Source organism: Nerophis lumbriciformis, linkage group LG01 (genome assembly GCF_033978685.3).
Source record: "Nerophis lumbriciformis linkage group LG01, RoL_Nlum_v2.1, whole genome shotgun sequence".
NCBI lineage: Eukaryota > Metazoa > Chordata > Actinopteri > Syngnathiformes > Syngnathidae > Nerophis > Nerophis lumbriciformis.
Window position 1 is genome coordinate 51,780,007 of NC_084548.2, and position 21,796 is coordinate 51,801,802.

Here is a 21,796-nt window from a genome sequence, read left to right on the forward strand (position 1 = left end):
TTCTTATAGATTTTTATTGGTGTCGACGAATCATTGCCCACTTTTTCTGACCATGCTAAAAAGGAGGTGCTGTACAGCAGGGGTACCCTAACTTTTTGCCTCCAAAGGCCAAACTCAAAATATGCCAATCTATTCATGTTATTTGCACAAACTAAAGGAATGTTATTGTTTCCATTTAGGCTATTTGTGTTCCACACTTAAATTCGTTGTGTTTGGCGTGAAACACAAAAAGCCTAAATGTAAACAATAAAGTTGTCAGGTTTGTCACTGACAGTTTAGTTATGTTTTGGTTTTACCTCTGTCTTTATTTCCTGTAAGCGCTCTTATTTTGGTTCAGTTTCCTGCTAGTCTCCCTGAGCGCTGTTCCCCTCAGTTGCGGCTGATTGGCATCTGGCCACACCTGGTGTCAATCAGCCAGCTGCTATTTGGACCTGCTTTGACCTCCAGTCAGTGCTGGAATATTGTCGATGTGATTGTCGCTGTCGATGTGATTGTCAATGTCGTTACTACTTGATCTTTGTCGATGTCACTGATACTTGTCGATGTCTTTGTTTGCGGTAAGCTGTTCCTGTTTACTAGTTCCTATAGCTATTTACAGTTTGCTGTCTCCTAGCTTCTTGTTTTCCTGTTAGCTATATCCAGTTAGCCGTTAGTTATTCCTAATTCCTGTTTGCTCGTTCTTGTTCCCTGTTTCCAGTTCGTTCGTTCCTGGTTTGTGTTCTTTTCTTTATTTTGGACATTAAATGATGTTTTCCTGTACCAAGCCTGCCTTCTCTGCATCTTGGGGTTCGTCACCAACAACTTGTGACAAAAGTTCCTTTAATTAGTGCAAATAACATGGATGGATCGTAACCAATAAGCCCTGCGAACATGCCATGAATGATTGCGTGAGCATGAATAAAGTCAATATGAATATGTATTACATTTGGGAAGCCACTCTTTGGTGGGCCAGGCAAAATGACTCGGCCCACAGGCCGCACTTTGGGCACCTCTGTTGTAGAGTATGGCCATACAATCAATCTTTGAAAATGCAGGTTCATGGAGCATTCCTTTTTCTGCAAAAACATAAGCAAATAGATCTATGACAAAAAACGATTGTGGGTTTGTTTAATGCGCAGCAGATAATGTGGCATAGGCTTGATTGTGATGTAAACAAGGCACCAGTTATACTGCATTAGACCCAGACAGATATCAGCCACAGCATCTGTGCAGGCCTGCAGCCGAGCTTGTTCTCCTGTTTTCATAGTCAGCCATGCATACTAAACGCGCAGGCAAAGAGCAAGAGGCCCTTTTGTACTTATTTAATTCTGAATTACTGGTAAGCAGACACAAAGGCAAAGGCTCTTTCATTTGGCAAAACCAAATTAAGTGTACTCCTGCTGGCCATAGTGTGCTGTGGATGATATAAAGGAGTCGGCTCTTCATACTGTTTGCAAGTTGACGTCTGAGGAGCAAATGTGTGTCAGGTTTAACACTTAACATGGGCTTAAAAAAGCAGGAAGGTAAGATGAAGAGGTCAGAAATCACAGTAGATATTTCCTCTAGGGCTAAATTAGTAATTTGAGCTAGGTAAGTGAATTGAGTTAACTTAATTTCACTTTCTCCTGCAGTGATACAGCCATGCACTTCCTGTGTTTATTTATCGCTCGGCCCATTTTAGGGGTAAAATACTACAAAAATGTGAAAAATGTTTGGGGCTTGTAATGTGCTGCCCACGTATTTTCCTCCTTGTGTGTTGACCTGACTGGATTCAATGTGAAGCTTTGTTTTGGTTTGGTGCTGTGCCATTCCCATCCTTTGACATTTGAGATATTTTTACTTCTCCTTACAGAAAATGGCTAACAATGGCTGGTAGGCAGGGTCACAGTTTCTCCCATGGTCCTGTTAAATCCAGCTTATATGCAACAACAGTACAATACACAACCTGATGAACTGGTTCTATTACTGACACTATCTCTTCTATCACAGGGTCCACTGCATGTTGTGAGCCGTATAAGATGATACATTTACCAGCCACATACGACACACAAGTATGGTGCCCAATACCTGTGATCTATGACTTTTATGTTGAGAAAATGAAATAAACTTAGTTACCACTATTCAATGAGTTGGACTACAAATGTGCAATGGTCTTATAATATAATTGGTTGATTTAATTCAAAACAAACTTTTGTCACATGCTTAGTTTTGCTGGTATAGCATGCAGTGAGCAATACCTAACCATTTCCAATGGAATGGATGCCTAATCAATGTGATTAATTAGAATGAACTGGCCCTTCTATTTATTATTTTACTAAAACAATTGCTTCATAAAAGGTCAGTAGCCATTGAAAGGATAAGGCAGCACAATTGGTATATTAAATCCTAATTTTTGCTTCAGCTTGCTTCTACCCCTCCAAATCATCTTCCATAGTTTGAGGTACACCTCCAAAATAATCTAACCTTGCATCGATGGGCTGAGATGGATCAGCTTTTAGTACATGTTAGTAAATTGCTTCCTGTGTCTATACAGTACAACTCAGAGTGTGTACAATCTACCTACATGAATGCCTTCTCGATCAGCTTTCACAATAAAAGTTAGGGGTGTCCTGATCAGATATTAATATTGAATATTGGTTTGATATCAGCAGAAAAATAAGTATCAGATTTTATTGGCTACCATGTAAAATCTCTTATATAGGCGTTCGGATACATACAGTCCTGTAGCTTTTGGTAGGCTATAGGCTGCAAAGGGGACGGCGTGGCGCAGTGGAAGAATGGCCGTGCGCGACCCGAGGGTCTCTGGTTCAATCCCCACCTAGTACCAACCTCGTCATGTCCGTTGTGTCCTGAGCAAGACACTTCACCCTTGCTCCTGATGGGTGTTGGTTAGCGCCTTGCATGGCAGCTCCCTCCATCAGTGTGTGAATGGGTAAATGTGGAAGTAGTGTCAAAGCGCTTTGAGTACCTTGAAGGTAGAAAAGCGCTATACAAGTACAACCCATTTATCATTTATAAAGAGCTTGCAGCTACACAACCGCTAACCACACAATAGCACACTAGTCAATTATAAGTAAAAAGCGTCCTTAACTGAACAATATTGCAGTCTAAAGCATGACATATGTCAATATAAACAAGTAGCAAATATTTATAGTCATATGTTACTTACACATACAAAGTATCCAAGGCAAAAGCTTTTCAAAAGTATCCAGCAACAAACATGTCTGCATCATTCAACTTTTTGCATCATGATCTTAACTTAAACGGGTCATATCATGATTTTTTCTTCTACTTTGTTGTGGTCTACATAACATGTAATGGTGTTTTTTTGGTAAAAATGTTTGCATAGGATGTGTTTTACAGACTGATTTTCTGACCTCCTCTTCAGGATTCTTCTCCCCGTCCACTTTGTTGTAGTTTTTAGCGCTTTCATAGCGAGTCTATTGACAGATATAAGTGAGAGCTACATGTTACTTTGTATTAGAAATGGCAACAGCAGAGGATCCATGTGCATGTACGAGCCAGTCTGTCCCACAACATAAGGATAGATAAAAAGAAGGAGCTTATTGACTACAGTGCGGACTACAATGGCGGACGAGCGCAAGGCACTCTGGGTACATTTAAACCATATATGGATCATCTGCTGACAGTTTTTTCCAATTTGTGATGTCACTCATTATGCACATTTCAATCAGCTCATTTGGGGGAAGTAGGAAGGAAGGCAAGATCGGCCTCCACAGTTTGATTTCAAATTTTCAAGACTTTTGCCGTTCCCAAATACACCACAGCAGGTACTAATAGGTAAGAAACGTTGGATTTGCATAATAGGGCCCCTTTAACTTGATGAATTATTGTGGCCAATGTGTCACCAAATAAACAATTGCCACTCTACTTCAATTTAAAGACAGCATAAATACATTGCAGACAGTTAATAATAAATAGGTTAGCATTTTTATACCTACCATTACTGTCTGAGTAATATCACTTGATCAACTTTTTTTTTAACATTCCACACTTTAAAATAACACAAGTATGAACTATAATTTGTGCAGATATCGCATCGGATTAATATCTATATTGGCCAATAATCCGAACTCCAATATCGGTATTGTATCAGGAGTAAAAACGTTGTACAGGGACAACCCCTAAAAAAAGTAATTGTTGTAATTGATTAGTTCCAGCGACATTAGTGCTCTTTGTTTGTATTTAACTGCCATTGTTCACTAGCGATGAAAGAAGATAACAGGCAAAATAGTCAACGAGTGTCATAGATGCAGACTAAGTTGACTCATCGCAAAACAACTGCCCGTAACGTTCAACCGTGACACAGAAGCATAAACTACCCTTAAACTTGAGTCAAAATTGACGCCATTACTATAAGGCAGTAGGATCTTGTGATTTCTCTCAACAAAGACAGTCAGAGTTGTATTAATGGTTAATGAAAACATACCAGCGTTTACCTAAATGAAGATTGATGAGATATTTGGCAAACGAACAAAATAAAAAAAGCTCAATTTAAAAAAGTGTGACTGTTGAAGGGCTCAGGTTGTTGATTGGAGCGCTGGGAAAATCTGCAGGCAAACACACAGACCCCCACAACCTTGGGCTCGATGGGGGTGCTGCTGCAGCCAAACCAATACTGGCTGGAGGGGGCGAGTCCAAATACCCTGAACTGGACAGCTTCCTAATCCGAGCTGATTTACAACATCGCCTGAGCTAAGTTTATGACCTTCAACTCCCGCTGGAGATTCCCAGAGCGACTAATGGAAAAGAAGGATGTTTTTTTTTCATCATCTTTCTCTGCGATTCATATAGGATAGGACATGACCTGATGTCTAGGTAGAATATCAACATATGCCCAACTAATTTAAACTCACTTAAACAGTTGATCCAACGGACAGATAGCAGAGGTTTACTTTATACACTATGTGCCACATACATACAGTATGTGGCCTTCTTGCATAAAACATGAGTGTTGTTCTAAAACACAATGGTCAAACTCAAGACCTGGGGGCCACTTCAATTTAAGTGGCCTGTGAAACCCTGGAAACAATGTGTGTCAATAAGGCATTTCATCTTTCTTGATGAATGTATTTTAATTTTGACAGTAAATGATCATGCAAAGCATGCAAATGCAGTTCTTAATTTAATATTATTTAATGCAACAAGCTATTCCAAGCTTTTTTTGTCATTGAAACCTTTCAAATTAAGATTCTACACTAACTGAACTTAAAGGGGAACTGCACTTTTTTTGGAATTCTGCCTATCGTTCGCAATAAATGAAAGACAGGACGACAGATTCTAAATAGTAAATAAATGCGATCAAAAGTCTGCTTACAATGGAGCCAATGGGAGCCGCGCTATACTGCCTACAAAGCCCTTTAAAAAACATTCAAAGACCTCCATTAAGGTTTTATATACATGATGTAAGTATATATGTAATGTAGTAAAAGGCACATTTATAATAACATTTAATATTTAATAATATTTTACCATGTGGGATCTGAGCCGACGATGTCGTTGTGGCTTGTGCAGCCCTCTGAGACACTTGTCATTTAGGGCTATATAAATAAACTTTGATTGATTGATTTACCTATTTTGTTCATTTTAAGCATACGCGGCGCATTAATTTTAAAATGTAAACTTTTTTTTAACATCACTGATTATTACTCACTGCAGACTTCATGAGAGCCAACAAACATAATGAAACATCACTTACTGTACAATATCTGCTGTTATTATTATTATTGTCACAATTTTGTTATATTCTCGTTTAAATTAAGAATGACTCATAATAAAACTCGCAAAGAAAAGGGGGATGGAACCAAGCGTCTTTTCGTGTCGCTCTCGCCATTTCCGGGACTAAATTGGCTGACAAAGTGTACCACCTTGTCGGAATACGTCCTTGTTGTTTTACTATCAAGGTGAGAGGCATGATTTATGATCTTGAATAAAGTTGACGAGCAAGGAAGCGAGGAAGCAGCTCACAAGTCCATCATGTCAACATTGGCAGGCAAGCTCGTGATCACCGAGTCACTATAAATAGTTTGTCTACGTTACCGCTTATAAAACCAATATCACTACTACTTGGTTAATATTCAAGTCACAAAATGTAAATGGAGTATTGTTGAAACTTTTTGGATGTTTTTTATTAGGTGGAAGAGGCCCCCCAATTGGCTCCGGCTCCGCTATAAGTGGACATTTGTTTACGTTTATTATTATGTTTACGTTAGAATGCATTAAAAAAATACATCCGTCGTAATGTCTTACTTAATGATTGTGAACAATAGGCAAAATTCCAAAAAAGTGCAGTTCCCCTTTAAATGTCTGCTTGTCACATACTAACTTTTGATTTCAAAGCAAGTTTTCCATCAGTTTATTGGTAAACAACGATAATCAAATGAAAGGGCATTTGTGTAATAGGCCCTTTAAGGGGTGCCGTAACTGTGATTTGCCCACAATGGAAATTTGTTTCACGCACCTGTGTTGTTGTTTTTAAATGTACTAAACAGTATTTAGACCAAATAGCCTGTGTTTTTTTTTGTTTTTTTCAAAAAACCTCTGAAACATAACTCAGTAACATTACACATTTGCACAGCCAATTGTTGCAGTATCCAAAGGGGCACATTCTTTTGTGCCCCTTTGCTCATACACTAGTCACACTGATTTGACACTTTCCTGGTTTACACCTTTCTATGCCGTGATCAGTTACTCCAACATTTTAGTAATGATTTCAGTAAATTTGATCAAAATGTATTAATACACTCAATTGTGCATAAATAAGTACATATTGTTACTTATTACTGTATTTAAATATATATATATCAAACTCATCTATCTCAATAAGTAATACTACAGTGTTATTGTGCTGCTGCTTTATTAGAGTCAGAAACTCACTTTTTTTCCCTCCCTGGCGAGACTTGATTGTCGTCAGCTTAGAGGGAAAAGAGTGGGCGGTCGCAGTCCTCATTACAGAGCCGGTCACAGCTCAGAGACTGAGACCCAGACAGCCAGGTTTACTCCAAACAAATCTGAGTGTCTGCTGATCAGGGCGGGGTCACGGAAAGAGGTTCTCAACGAAAGATGGATCGAAAACCACAGCTGAAAACAACCATAAGCCAAGCGCATACTGTAGCTTCATTACTAAGGTATTGTCATTGTTCAACTGTAATATTACAAGAACATAATCATGACACAAGCGCTAGTTACAAATGAAAAACTAAAAGATTAAGATAATTGTGTTTGGATTGTAATTATTACACAAAGGATGCTTTGTTTGATGCTAAATGTGTGATCAAAAAATTGGAATTGTGATATAGCATGTGGCGTAATCATTATTATTATTCATATTCATATTAAAAACAACTAACAGATGTTCGTATTTGATGTTGTTGTCAAGCATTACAATCATGAGTGTTATCATAGTCTTAAGAAAATACACTATATGCTCAAAATTGTTTGGAGACCTGGCAATCACAGCCTGGAACAGGATTGAGCAAATATGGGGTTGGTTACAACTTCCACTGGTCTTGAAATTGTTTCTACAGGTGTGTCTGTAGGAAAATGTGTCCAATCATCCTGAAAACCATTTGTGAGGTCCAAGGTCACAGATTTTGGACTTGAGAGAAGGGCCTACTGGTTCTCCATCTGCCTTCTTGCTCATCCAAAAGGTGTTTGAGGCGCTGTTTGTTTGACTAATAGAACAACGTCTTTATAGCCATTGCTTTGTGCACCGGGGCAGTCTTGCTTCCGTAATGAGTGACCATTGGGCATCAATGGAAAACAGGTTTTGCATTCCAATTCTCCTGGAACTGTCCAAATTTTTAAATGTTGATTCCTATTTTCGATGCTCAGTCTGTGTACCAAAATAATTAGTTGCCACAGTAAAGGCTTAGCAGCTAACTGTATTGCCATACACAATGTGGAGTCACTCTCCAAAGTCAATAATCATCCATTGTGGCCAATAAAGTATACTTCTTAAAAATATTATTATCACTAGTGGAGGAGGCTGAACATGTTACACACACATGAAATGCGAGCAGGACCAGGTAAGCTAATCAGTAAATTTGCCACTAAACTAGCTTTAAACAACCTAAGAAATAAGTGCTTGGTAAACTTTAAGAAGTGTAGAAAGCGCGTTACATCAGAAAGTAAGCAGTTAATAACGGGAAATTAACAAGTAGATTAATAGTCTAGAGAGAGGATCAACATAGGGCTGGGCGATATATCGAATATACTCGATATAGTGCGGGTTTGTCTCTGTGCGATATAGAGAATGATTATATTGTGATATTCGAATATATGTTCTCACGCAGTTGCTTTTAGTTGAGGGAATTACACTACAGGCTCTTCTCACTCTTTCTTGCCTCTGATTCTCACAGAGAGATAAAACAAGCGCACCTTCTTACATACGTCACATACGTGCAACGTCATACGCCCTCACGGAGCAGACAGGTAGCGGAATGGCTAACGTTAGCTGTGATGCTAGTGGTGCGGTGCGAGTGGTAATACGAGAGAAAGAAGGTGCCAACCTGGTAACAAATGAAGGAAGAATAATTAATTCCCAAGAAAAACAGCACAGGGTCCATTGTCTGGCGGTGGTTTGGCTTCAAGCGGGGCAATGTTAAACAGACAACCGTAATATGTCAAGTATGCGGCTAAAGCGTTGCTACAAAAAGTAGCATTACTGCTAATTTGTAGCATCATTTGAAAAGTCACCCGCTAGAGGATGAAGAGTGTTTAAAACTCTGCATGTCAACATCTCTGGCCGGTGCCACACCAACAAAATGCCCAAGCAACCATTTCCACATCAACACCGTATGAAAAAAATAGTCAAGAACAGAAGGAGATAACGTCCGCAGGACCCTACCTCATAGCGAAGGACATACACTATTTGATTTCCTATTATGCAGCTCATTTTTATTTGACAGTTATTGAAATATCTTGTGTGACATCATGCACAATAGTGCACTTTATTTGTTTTAAACTATTGTAGTGGCGTTCTGTACAAAAAGTGCACTTTAATTTAGTGTTGTTTTGATATGTCATCTTAGTGACATCATGCACAAAAGTGCACTCATAGCTTGTTTTAAAATGTCTCTGACAATCTTGCACTTTCTGTTTTGAAATGACATGAATATTTGTGCCACTGCTTAATAACTGTTTAATAAATACAGTTTTGGTAAATTAACTTTCCCTCTCTGCATGAAAGTTTAAAATTAGCATATATTAATGCAGTATGAACAAGAATGTTTTAATGTAGACACATAAAATCATCATACTGGTGTGATTATATACATCAAGTGTTAATTCAAGGCTAAGGCAAAATATTGAGATATTTATCGTGTATCATGACATGGCCTAAAAATATCGAGATATTAATAAAAGGCCATATCGCCCAGCCCTAGATCAACATCTTTATTGTCCCAAAATCTTTTTTTGTCATTTGTGTAAATGTTAACAAATTCAGCGAATAATTTCCTGGACACAATAGAACTTTGAAGGTAAAAACCAAAGGATTCCATCCATCCATCCATTTTCTACCGCTTGTCCCTTTCGGGATTTCATTGTGTAATAGATAGTAGTTTTTGCTTCTGTTTAGTTATTGTGTACCATTGACCTTGTTTTAATTCAACAATTGTATCTAATAAAAGAAAATAATGAAATAGAAAGACACTTCATAACATTTATATTCAAGTTCAAAAGATTTATATTTATATGCTGGTTGAAAAGAGCCCCTTGAGAATTTCATAGTGCATTATTTGACCCTGTTTCTTAAGCAACCAGAATCTTAAAAATTCAAACAATCCCAAACCCTAGTCTTGCTGGAACAAAAAAGGGCATTTTTGTTTCCAAACTCTTCCTGCAAATTTGGAAGCATATAATTGTCCAACATCAATATAGTTTAATAGTACCAGGTTTGTCTTTACTTTTATTTATAAAGTGTATGTACAACATGCTTGTAATGAACTCAAAAATAACTCAAGCTCTTAAATGAAGGGTTGCAAAAAGCTGAGTAGATTCCTGTCAGGAAGTGGAAAGGGAAAATGGGGCCTGGGATGTTTTCCTAAAACATTAACTAGGCATATTTTGAGCTATCAAAATGAGAAAAAAATTGTGAAAGAGTTTTTCCAGAGTTCAACTTGTCTCAGGGAAGTAAAAGTAAAAAAAAAGAAGCAGAAATAAACAGCAGTCTACACCCACAAAAGTACCAAATCAACCCCCAGCATGACAAATTGCACGGTTGTGTGATGTGGGCGATAATGCCATTTGGTTATCATGTGACCTGTGACAATGACATCACATGAAGAACAGCGTACGTGACAATATCTAAAGATACATTCATCACACTGGCTTTTTATTAATGAATCTTGGAGATATTGTTCCTTTTCCTCTGTGTGGAAACACAATGAGAGGAGACAGGATGAGCTGTTGTCGTCATGGGGCTGATAGGACTTCCTGAATGTGTCGGCAAATGAAAAACTAGCCTGAGTAATGTCAGATTTGTTCTGAAGCCGCAGCATGGAATATGAGTGTTTGTTTCTTCGCGCATCACGGCAAACAATATGCGTATGTGTGGATGAATTGTGGGTGTTTTTTCCAGCTCGGGGGTAAAAGCTGAGAGTGTGAGAAAACACTGCCCCCCTTTCTCTTAACAGACATCCGATCAGACTATCGCTCATTGGACGAGTAATCTGAACTAGGAGGCCACAACAAAGCAGGAATTTTACACAAAGATTTTGGAAGACTGTAAGCAAACAAAGAAGATGCTCTTGAGACCGGCATAGATGTTGATGCTTGTTTGCAAACAAAACAGTGGCCTACTCAGTTACAGGCTTGTTAAGTCATCCATTTAACAGGTCAGATCACATCTGTCATTTGCATGCAAATGTATCACCAACCAGCAAACAGACTTTTTGACATTTTGATAAATTAGTCCAATACCAATTAAGAGTAAAGAGGTTTTGTAAGAGCTCAATAACTACAGTTGAAAATCTATAAAGCTAACAATATTCAAGTATCTTTTTCATATGCCATCTAGTTTCGACTAGAGTAATCCCTGTTTACTTTGCGCTTCAAATGTTGTGATTAAAAAAATAACATATATATATATATATATATATATATATATATATATATACAGTATATATATATATATATATACTGTATGTATATATATATATATATATATATATATATATATATATATATATATATATATATATATATATATATATATATATATATATATATATATATATTGTATATACCGGTACATCCTTTTTGTTTTGTTCGTTTTACTTTTTTATTTTTGGCCCAAACTAAGTGTTAAATTAGGTTTAATTTATGTTTTATATGTATTATTTAGTTGTGGAGATCAATAAATATTCACCATAAAGCACGACTTCCATTTTTGTTTTCAGGGTGAACCCTACTAAAGACAATATGACGCTAATCTATCATCTACCTAAATTGCCCACCTATTGGCAGAACAACGTTTTGATGGATTTGATCTTCAACTCCTGCCTCATCAATAACACATCTACATATTTGTGAGCTTATGACGCGAGCGATATCGAATGACAACAGCTGGCCGATGTAGCATCAGACGTTCGGAGCGGCACCTCAGGCTAACTGAGACAGCTATCAGCCATCAGCAACTGTCTGGCCAAAGTGGAGATAAACTCTGTTGATGCACTTGATCTTTGACATAAATAACACAGCTTTGGCCTGAGCGACGTGGAATGACAATACGGACATGCAATGCTAAAGTGGAATGTTGACGTCAAAGCTAACTATCATAGATTGGACAATAATAATAATAATAATGGATGAGATTTTATATCGCGCTTTTCTATTATTATATACCCAAAGCGCTCACAGAGAAGTGGGAACCCATCATTCATTCACACCTGGTGGTGGTAAGCTACATTTGTAGCCACAGCTGCCCTGGGGTAGACTGACGGAAGTGAGGCTGCCAGTTTGCGCCTACGGCCCCTCCAACCACCACCTATCATTCATTCATCATTCGTTCACCAGTGTGAGCGGCACCGGGGGCAAGGGTGAAGTGTCCTGCCCAAGGACACAACGGCAGCAATTTGGATGTCAAGAGGCGGGGGAGCGAACCTGCAACCCTCAGGTTTCTGGCACGGCTGCTCTACCCACTACGCCATACCGCCTCAAGTTGACCATGTTTTTGCAGAACAACACATGCCATGTTTTCACACATCGAAGCCCAGTTCTAACTACCCAGGATGTGACAAAGCATTTGCACGCCGTGTTATAGTGCCTGGATGAGGGTCATAGCAATGATGCTTGCAGGAGCCACCGGGCTACCTGTAAGTACTGTAATCTACAGTGAAACACTTTTAGGTGAAACGAGTGTAAGGGTGACTAGAAGAATGTTAGTTCCTCTTTAAAGGGCTCCAATAATGTATACTTTTTTTTACTTTTGTAAAAAAGTATTTAGAAGGTTGTAAACAGATTTTTTATGCTCAAACTATGAACAAATATTTGATTTGAATAATCATTCGCGAAAATCTGTTTATCGTGGCCATGTCTGGTATACCAATTAAAAGCAATTAACGAGGAATGACTGTATTATCATCCTATGCTAATGATCTATAGTGAGAGTTTTTATTAGGCAATTGTTCTGCTAATCAACTGGTGTAATACTTGACCTGTCCAACCCTGCCCAACAATGAACAAATGGTTCAAACAAGAGTTCCCTAGAAAGCGTTGCAACTGTGCAGTTAGGTAGTGTGAAATCCTCCTTGCAGTCAAAGACAACACCGTTTAATTATAGCTGTGCCTCCTTTCTCACCTTGCTCCCCTCTCATTTGAATTCACAGCTCTCCAAAGCGGTGAGAGCGAAACATTGCCCTTCTTAGTCATTTTTTAATTGACTTACCACTTAACTTGCTTCTCGTGGTGACAGGAAGTGGGTTGAACGTGATATTTCATCGTTCAGCCTCACAGCTAAAGCACTACCATTGATTTCCGTCTTTGAGGCTTTTTTGTAGGTAAAGAATCAAATATCCCGCAAAAAAGCCAGATGTTCATTCAGCTCCCGAGCGAGAACAAACTTGAAGGGCAGTATTGTTGGTGTCCCTTAATCAGCTTCCCAAACTTTGAAACTTTGTAGTATATCTAAGAGACATTAAGTTATAAATAACCGCAGGGATTGGTGATGAATCAAGGAAAAGGAAGTATTCTTTCTTTCCTGTGAGGCCGACATCCTGTTTGTTCTCCTCAGTGCGTCCATGCGGGGCTGAGGGAAGCCCCCGCCGACGGACGATATACAGGAGGAATGACAGGAATGCAGGTACATGAACGCCTCAATAACTCATGCTGGCCACGCTCTTTGACAGGCTGCCCAGTAAAAAAAAAAGGCAGAGGTCAGCCAGAAAGAAAGAGCAACAAATCTGATCTCATGCTGTCTTGAGATAGAACTTTTAAATCAACTAAAATGTCCGAGGATTTTTTTTCTGCATAGGGAAGGTTACAGCATGTAACAACCAAAACCAAAAGAGAGAACCATTTTTGCAAGAATCTCCCCAAATGAAGTTATCAGAAATCACATAAAAAATCAACACATTATACAAACAATTTAAACTTCTGTAAAGAGTTTGCACCTATTAATTTAAAAACAAGTGAATACCCAAAAGTTTATTTCAGCACAAAAGGCACCGGGGGGATGAGGCCCCCTTTCTAAAACAACACAGACTGACAGAGTCCCTATTGTACTGAGGAGGAAACCACTTCTCCAACCTCCTGCCTTGCAAAGTGCAGCTGCATTAGCATCTTGAAATCCCCCCACAGACAACACAACCTCCACAAGCATGCATCAGGTAGTGTGAACAAAGACTTAATCGTTTATGAAGCCAATGATGTGGGCTTGTGTGTAAGCATGCATCTGTGTTAGTGTGTGAACACAGGCGACGCTAACCCACACATGTTGTATGATAATTGCGGACGTGATGTATCTGCTCAGTCGTGCACTTTTACTTGACCCCTGCATTCCACATAACTGCGAGGACAGAATTACAGAAGCCCTAAAAGTGCCTATAAAACGTAGCCCACTTGGGGGAATTGTAGCTCGAGGGCGCTCAGGGCCAGGTGAACGGCTAAAACCCTGAGTTAACTGCATTCGCCCGACTCTCATAATCCCCCTCTTCCTCTGAGGTCGCAGTGGTGGGTGCCTGAGCCAGATGTACACACATCTTCCTTTTTTAGAAAAGGGGCTGGTGTGTAAGGAGAAGAAAAGTTGGGCGCACAAATGAAAGGCAATAAATAACGCTAATTTAGATTTTATGCTCAGTAAACACTTCTCACATCTTGACTCCATTAGTTCCACTTATCTTTCCACTTTCGTTGGACTTGAAGAAGCAGCTAGTCTGTCACACTGTCAACACTGAAACTCTTCATCTGTGTTTTGCATGATGCAACTGCATGTCAACGACTAAACCATTGCGGGATTGGATTAGTGTGACTGATCAGTTCGGATGCTAAAGCAGTCAGAAACTAAAACTGTTCCCATGTAGCCCCCCCTCAACCAACAATATGTCTGCTGTGTAAAAAAAATAAGTTGGTAAAGTCATTACCACTGAAAACAGTGGCAGGCAGCCACGCAGTTCAAAGGGAATTTTCCCTCCTCGAGTTCTCCTGCGGCTTCAGTGCGGACCAGACCGCAGGAATCCAGCAGTGGACTAGTGAAAGAAGATCCCATGCCAGACGTACACCTTTGAAAGTGCCACCCACTCCTTTTACATCGTTTTCATAAGGGCAGGCTCATATGGTGAAGGTTAGGTGCAAGACATAGTGGATTCTGGGAGCGGAGAGGTAGGAAACATTGACTGACTGACTGACTGACTGGGCAAATTAATTAGTTTGAGAGAGTAAGAGTTCCTAAGGATGGGCATAACAACTGATTAAACGATTGATCGCATTGTGTGGAATAGATTGTGGAATTATCAGATCTTGAAGAAACTAAGGCAAAATATGGTGCACTACTTGGCTGCAACCAGCAGAGGCACTGTTGATTCTGTCTCAACTAGTTTTGGGGCATGAAGAAGAATATTTTGCCATCAGCTATGTTACATGCTACATAGAATTTAATGTTTAATTTGGTGTAGGGATATAACGATTATCGGTACAATGATATACTGCGCTAAAATCCCGACAGTTAGTATTCCATCCATCCATCCATCCATTTCCTACTGCTTGTCCCTTTTGGGGTCGCGGGGGGTGCTGGAGTCTATCTCAGCTGCACACGGGCGGAAGGCGGGGTACACCCTGGACAAGTCGCCACCTCATCACAGGGCCAACCGTTTCAAATTGTAATTATCGTAAAACTGTGATTGAGTATCACATGTGGAAAAACTTAGCGATTCTGCTCATTTCATAAAAAAGCAGCTGGCTTAAATGCTAACATAAATACAAAACACATTAACGTTTTAAAAGTAAAACTTGGTTAAAAATGTTCAGTATAAGTACTTTATGAGCACATTTAACAATACCGTGATAATAATGATAACCGGGATAGTTTTGGTCACAATAACTGTGATATGAAATGTTCTTATTGTCATGTGAAGTGTGTGAAGTGAAAGCGGTTTTCTCTAGTGACTCAAAGCGCTTTACATAGTGAAACCCAATATCTAAATTACATTTAAACCAGTGTGGGTGGCACTGGGAGCAGGTAGGTAAAGTGTCTTGCCCAAGGACACAACGGCAGTGACTAGGATGGTGGAAGCGGGGATCGAACCTGCAACCTCAAGTTGCTGGCACGGCCGCTCTACCAACCGAGCGATACCGCCCCGTCCCTAAATTGATATGATATTTTGTAAAATAAAAGATAATGTGGAAAAACACTTTCCCAAGTATTCTACTTTTAGCATTGACACAGATAAAAGGTATTAGGTACACCGACACACTCGCCGATCAATTCAGTCTCTGCTGTTTTTAGCAGCACTTATATCCCTGCATGTTGTACATTGGTGTTATTAAAATAAATAATATTTGATGCTATCTTTTTTGTGTTTTCTCATTGTTCCTCACCCGAGCTCATCCCCTCTGGCTGAGAGCTTGACTTAATTTCCAAATAAGTACGTCCACCTCGCTGTGACATCACGGAGTAGCGAGACAGCAAACCCCACAAACAGAAAACTGCGTGCAAGTCAATATGCATGAACCTGATGATTTGATGCTTTGGCATAGTTTACCACGAGTATCCAACAACATTGTAACAACACTTATGAGACAAGACAAAATTCATCCCTCAATTCTCCTAGTGTTTTTTCCCTAATGATATGTTTAATGGGTTGGTGAAATTGCTCTCTGTGAATGTTCTGAACTTCCGTTTCCATGCATTATCGGGCAGAATCATGCTACCCAGTGGGCATTTTTGTTGATGCAGCACAATTCCCTACTAAGTACTGGTAACTGTAAAATTGTCCTTATTCAGACAACATACATGTTGAGAATAAATCAACAGTGTCATTCTTATTATGCTCTACTTGAATCTAAATTGTTCCATACAATTACTGTTGTGCCAAATAGGGCTAAGCATATAGACAAGACTTTACGTCCCAATCAGACCAGCTGGCATGTTATGGGTCCAAATAATCCTGTTCCTTCAGATGCAAGCAGTTGCTATAGCCACAGCAAATAAAACTGAAGAAAATCAAAGAGAAGACAATGTGTTCTTGCAATTCATTTGCAGGAATCAAACTCCTCCTCCTCCATCATCTACAGTGGAGAGGTCCTGTTAGAGTCATTAGGCCAGCAATGTTACTACAAGGGGCGAAGGCTGCTGCACACATGACATCATTCTGGGCCGCTGTCATCCCGCTGGGACGTCTGTGTGCTTTTGTCTGGGAGGATGGGCAATTGCTACACGCACATGCATCCACGTTTATTTACACACATTTTTACACCAGTGGTCCAACAGAGAGGGGAAATAGCCCATGTAAAAAATACATTTTCATGGAAAGTAATCTGATTGATGCCAGCTACAAAAACACACCAAAGCAATCAGCTTAATTTAGACATACCTATTTTGGTCCAAAGTATGAAAAAAATCACCAGACTCATTGCCAGATGAAAGAACCACCTGAAGAGACTCTAGTGATGTAGCTTTATCTCTCCGGCCAGGGAGAGGGACCATTGTCTGATTAGAAAACTAAAATATACAAGCTTGTCATGCTCTTGCACAAAGTGAAGGAAATGTGTAGCTACTTGGGAGCAGGGTGGAGAGCCTGTGAAAGAAACAACATGAATGTTGAGTCTACTGCCCTCTTGCCTAGAAATCTTCTCTGCATGGCTGCACATAATAACAGTGAATGAGTTGCAGTTGAGTTGCAAAGATGCAGAGTATGGTGACATGAGAAAGGAGTTATTTAGAGGAGGTTCCTAGGCTACAGATGCACTGGAGGCATCAGTCACATCCACCAACGTCTAGTAATAGAATTAAGTCCAGCAGGGAGCTGTGCTGTATTGTACTGTGCTGTGTCTAATTGTCATGCAAGCTTTAGAGGGGATTCTTGCTGAGCTCATGTCTTTTGAAGGGATGATATTATGATTGTTTTTGGGGACGGCGTGGCGCAGTTGGGAGAGTGGCTGTGCCAGCAACCTGAGGGTTCCTGGTTCAATCCCCACCTTCTACCAACCTCGTCACGTCCGTTGTGTCCTTAAGCAAGACACTTCACCTTTGCTCCTGATGGGTCGTGGTGGGTGCCTTGCATGTCAGCTCCCACCATCAGTGTGTGAATGGGTGAATGTGGAAATAGTGTCAAAGCGCTTTGAGTACATTGAAGGTAGAAAAGCGCTATACAAGTATAAACCATAGTTTTATACATTTAAAACACTTATGGTCTACATAACATGTGATGGTCAAAATGTTGCAAATATTATGATTTACAGACCATCCTCAAGTCGCTTTCTGACGGTCTCTTCAGGATGCCCCGTTTTGTGGGTGCGCTTTTTTACATGCCGAAACCCTTCTTCAGGACAAGCCCCCTTCGACTGTGTCTCCACCCCGTCAGCCATGTTGTAGTTTTTAGCGCTTCCATATAGATATAAGTTTGAAGTAGGTACTGAACCGGTACTTTTCAGAGGCGGGATAGTACCGAGTATGATTCATTAGTATCGCGGTACTATACTAATACCGGTATACCGTACAACCCTAGTTTGAACTATACACTACTTTTTTTTTTAATGGTAAAGGAGGAGGATTTTAGCATGCATGTGCATATACGAAACAGTCTGCCCCACAACAAGAGGATAGTGAAAAATAAAAAACTTACGGACTACAACTTTAAAAGTGGTGGCTTATATTCACTGTTACAAGCCGGCTTCTGATGGCAGCCGTAACTGAAAACAAGTTTTAAACCCCTGCGCTAGAAAATGAGCTGATAGCTTATGCTTTAAGCTTGTCGTCTAATAATAAAAATAATGGATTAGATTTATATAGCGCTTTTCTAGACACTCAAAGCGCTTCACAGAGAAGTGAGAACCAATCATTCATTCACACCTAGTGGTGGTAAGCTACATTTGTAGCCACAGCTGCCCTTGGGTAGACTGACGGAAGCGTGGCTGCCAGTTTGCGCCTACGACCCCTCCGACCCCTCCGACCCCTCCGACCACCACCCCATCATTCATTCACCAGTGTGAGCGGAACTGGGGGAAAGGGTGACACCCCACAACTAGCACTCTCGCCTCCCAATCAGCGGATCCTGGTCCAAGGACCAACGTGTGGTAGATCACAGCGGGTTGTGCATTTTTCCCCAATGGAGACTAAATCTGTATAGTCATGAATTATAAGGGGAAGTTGCTAAAATAACCAAAATAAGCGTAAAGTCCCCTTATGTTGGAAGGTCCCAAAAAGTTCACATTGGATGACAGTAGTGTCACTTGACAGAAAAAGTGGGTGTTGACTGAGAGCTCATCAGTACAAGAGCTCAACTTCATTCTGAGGAGGGTGGGTGTGGGTGTGTGTATGTGTGTGTGCGTGGGAGTTTAAGGGGGATTCAGAGAATGTCTTCACATGTTTAGCCAACTTTTAAACAACCTTTACAGTAATCACAATGGAGTGATGAGATGTGTTGAATGATATACAATACATACATACATACATACATACATACATACATACACACACACATACACAACACACATTTGTCCCGTGTTGCGTTCGCTGCCCTGCAGCCAAATGCTCAGTTGCCTGACTTTTGAGGAGACAAAAGAACCACAGGACAGGAGGGGTTGGGGGAGTAAAAGCAGGCAGGGTAAGGGGCGGGACAGGTCTCCAAATAGTCCAAAATAAACGATTAAAAAACGATTAAATCGAAATGACCAGTGTTGGTTTTAAATTCCACTATTTCCAACCTTGAGACTTTCAAGGCAACCGTTCAGTTTGATTTTAATATTAGCACCATCATCATAACAATGTGAGATGATAATAATAATAATAATAATCATAACTTACCAAAACAATGGCAAACTTCTCCTCCAGCTCGGTCGGGTCCGGCATTGGCACCTTTAGAGGCATAATGTGATGCTTCATCTCCGACTGACCGTCCACACTTTCTATATTACCCATTTCTGTATCCTCTTAATACACTACTTTTGTAGTTAAATCCAAATCAGGTAAATAAAAAAATAAAAAATCTCCTTCGTATTCCAGCGATGTGATTAGCGTAACAATCCAAACGATCCACTTCTCCAGTATAAAAATTGACAGTCCAGTAGAGTCGCTGTACTGACCCCAAATGCCATTTAATCACGTTTACAGCTCACTTTCCTTTCGTAGTCTGTACAAGTTTGTAAGTCAAAAAGTCCAAATTTTCCCGTATCCCTCCGCAAACCATGACTGACGCGACTATTTCGCTTCTAACTTTCAAAATCGCGACCAAGCGGTTATGAAGTTGCTGCTGGACTTTCTTGGCCACGACGTGTTTCCATTCATTATTGTTGTGTGAGCCGAGTGGGCGGGGCTTATTGCTATCAAACACACCCCCTTGCGGAGAGGCGGCAACGCTATTAGTCCATGCGCCTGTCAATCAATTCTGAACCTCTGCCCCAACGCTGACATCTGTCGCCAAGCAGCTGGACGGAGGTTAATTGAGGATTACTACCATCTGGTGGCGATAAAAGGTAATTACATCTAGACCTTTAGAAAAATGAAGTGGATTTAAACCTAATGACAATATATAGATAGATAATACTTTATTGATTCCTTCAGGAGAGTTCCCTCAGGAAAATTAAAACATGTCTTACTTTTTAATTATTCTCTAATTTAATGTAATTTACAGCGCCAACTAGTGCACTGTTTTGACGAGAGAAACAATACTCTACACTAGGGGCTTTTTGCCAATATCCGATGTTCCGATATTGTCCAACTCTTTAATGACCGATACCGATATCAACCGATACCGATATCAACCGATATATACAGTCGTGGAATTAACACAATACTATGCCTAATTTGGACAACCATGGTGAAGATAAGGTAATAAGATAAATAAATTAAAAACATTTTCTTGAATAAAAAAGAAAGTAAAACAATATAAACAGTTACATAGAAACTAGTAATTAATGAAAATGAGTAAAATTAACTGTTAAAGGTTAGTACTATTAGTGGACCAGCAGCACATGTGCTTGCGAACTGTATCCCTTGCGGACTGTATTGATCTATATTGATATATAATGTAGGAACCAGAATATTAATAACAGAAAGAAACAACCCTTGTGTGTGAATGAGTGTGAATGAGTGTAAATGGGGGAGGGAGGTTTTTTGGGTTGGTGCACTAATTGTAAGTGCATCTTGTGTTTTTTATGTTGATTTTACAAACATTTAAAAAAAAAAAAAAAAAAAAAAAAAAAAAAAAAAATTAACGATACCGATTATTAAAAACCGATACCGATAATTTTCGATATTACATTTTAACGCATGGACATCTCTGTCCTACACCAGTGGTTCTCAAACTTTGTTCACCAAGTACCACCACAGAAAACACTTGGCTCTCCAAGTACCACCATAATGATCAGACATTAAATACAGTAAAGTAGTAAGCTTAAATGTTCATTAAAACAAGCATAAGTTTAATTTAACAAGTATATAAAATATTGTAGACCACTGTAACATTAAACACCGTTTGAACAGTAACATTGTGTTTAAATATTTAATGAAGCGATTATTTGGCGTACCACAAGATGGGGCTCGTGTACCACTAGTTTGAGAATCACTGCTCTGCACACAATATACTACTATACCATGATTTTATTTTAGTTATACAATGGTACCTTAACGTAAGAGTATTTTGAGATAAGAGTTGTCTCTGGACTAATTTATATGCTTTAAGTTGCAACCAAAAAATGTGAGTTACAAGCCTTTAGTTGGCGTAGCAAAGATCAAAGTGAACCCATAAGATCCGACCAAAACATCTGGTCGTACTAGCATTAACTTTTAGCAAGAGATCTACATAACTTTTCCAAGCATGAGAGGGAAGAAAGTGAGTGTGAAGTAGCTGAGAAGTAGATGTGGATGATATTCATTGAATTAAAGAAATCATCAAAAACATGACCCGAGTGTGTTGCCAATTTTGCAAAGTATTTTGAGCGTATCACTGCTAGTCTGCGTCATACTGAAGCAGAATGAGTCGAATGTTAGTTAAGAATGTTAAAATAATATCCAAACAGCGGACATTTATCCATGGAATTATGGAAAAGCTGCTGATGGTGTGTTTGATGGAGAAGCAGCTGAAAGGAGATACCATAGAAGTTCACTCTCCATTATGTTACTTCATAAAACTACTGTAGT

The 21,796-nt window shown here is 39.5% G+C and overlaps 1 protein-coding gene across 4 annotated transcripts in view; it reads right to left on the reverse strand.

The window, feature by feature from the left end:
* fmnl3 (formin-like 3) overlaps positions 1 to 19,914 on the reverse strand; it is a 67,545-nt gene extending 47,631 nt beyond the window's left edge. For all 4 annotated transcript variants that reach the window (XM_061985923.2, XM_061985895.2, XM_061985904.2 and 1 more), the window contains exon 1: positions 19,463 to 19,914. In XM_061985923.2, coding sequence (XP_061841907.2) covers positions 19,463 to 19,576 — 114 coding nt within the window. In that variant the 5' untranslated portion in view covers positions 19,577 to 19,914. The remainder of the gene's footprint in view (positions 1 to 19,462) is intronic.
* Positions 19,915 to 21,796: the final 1,882 nt, after the last annotated feature.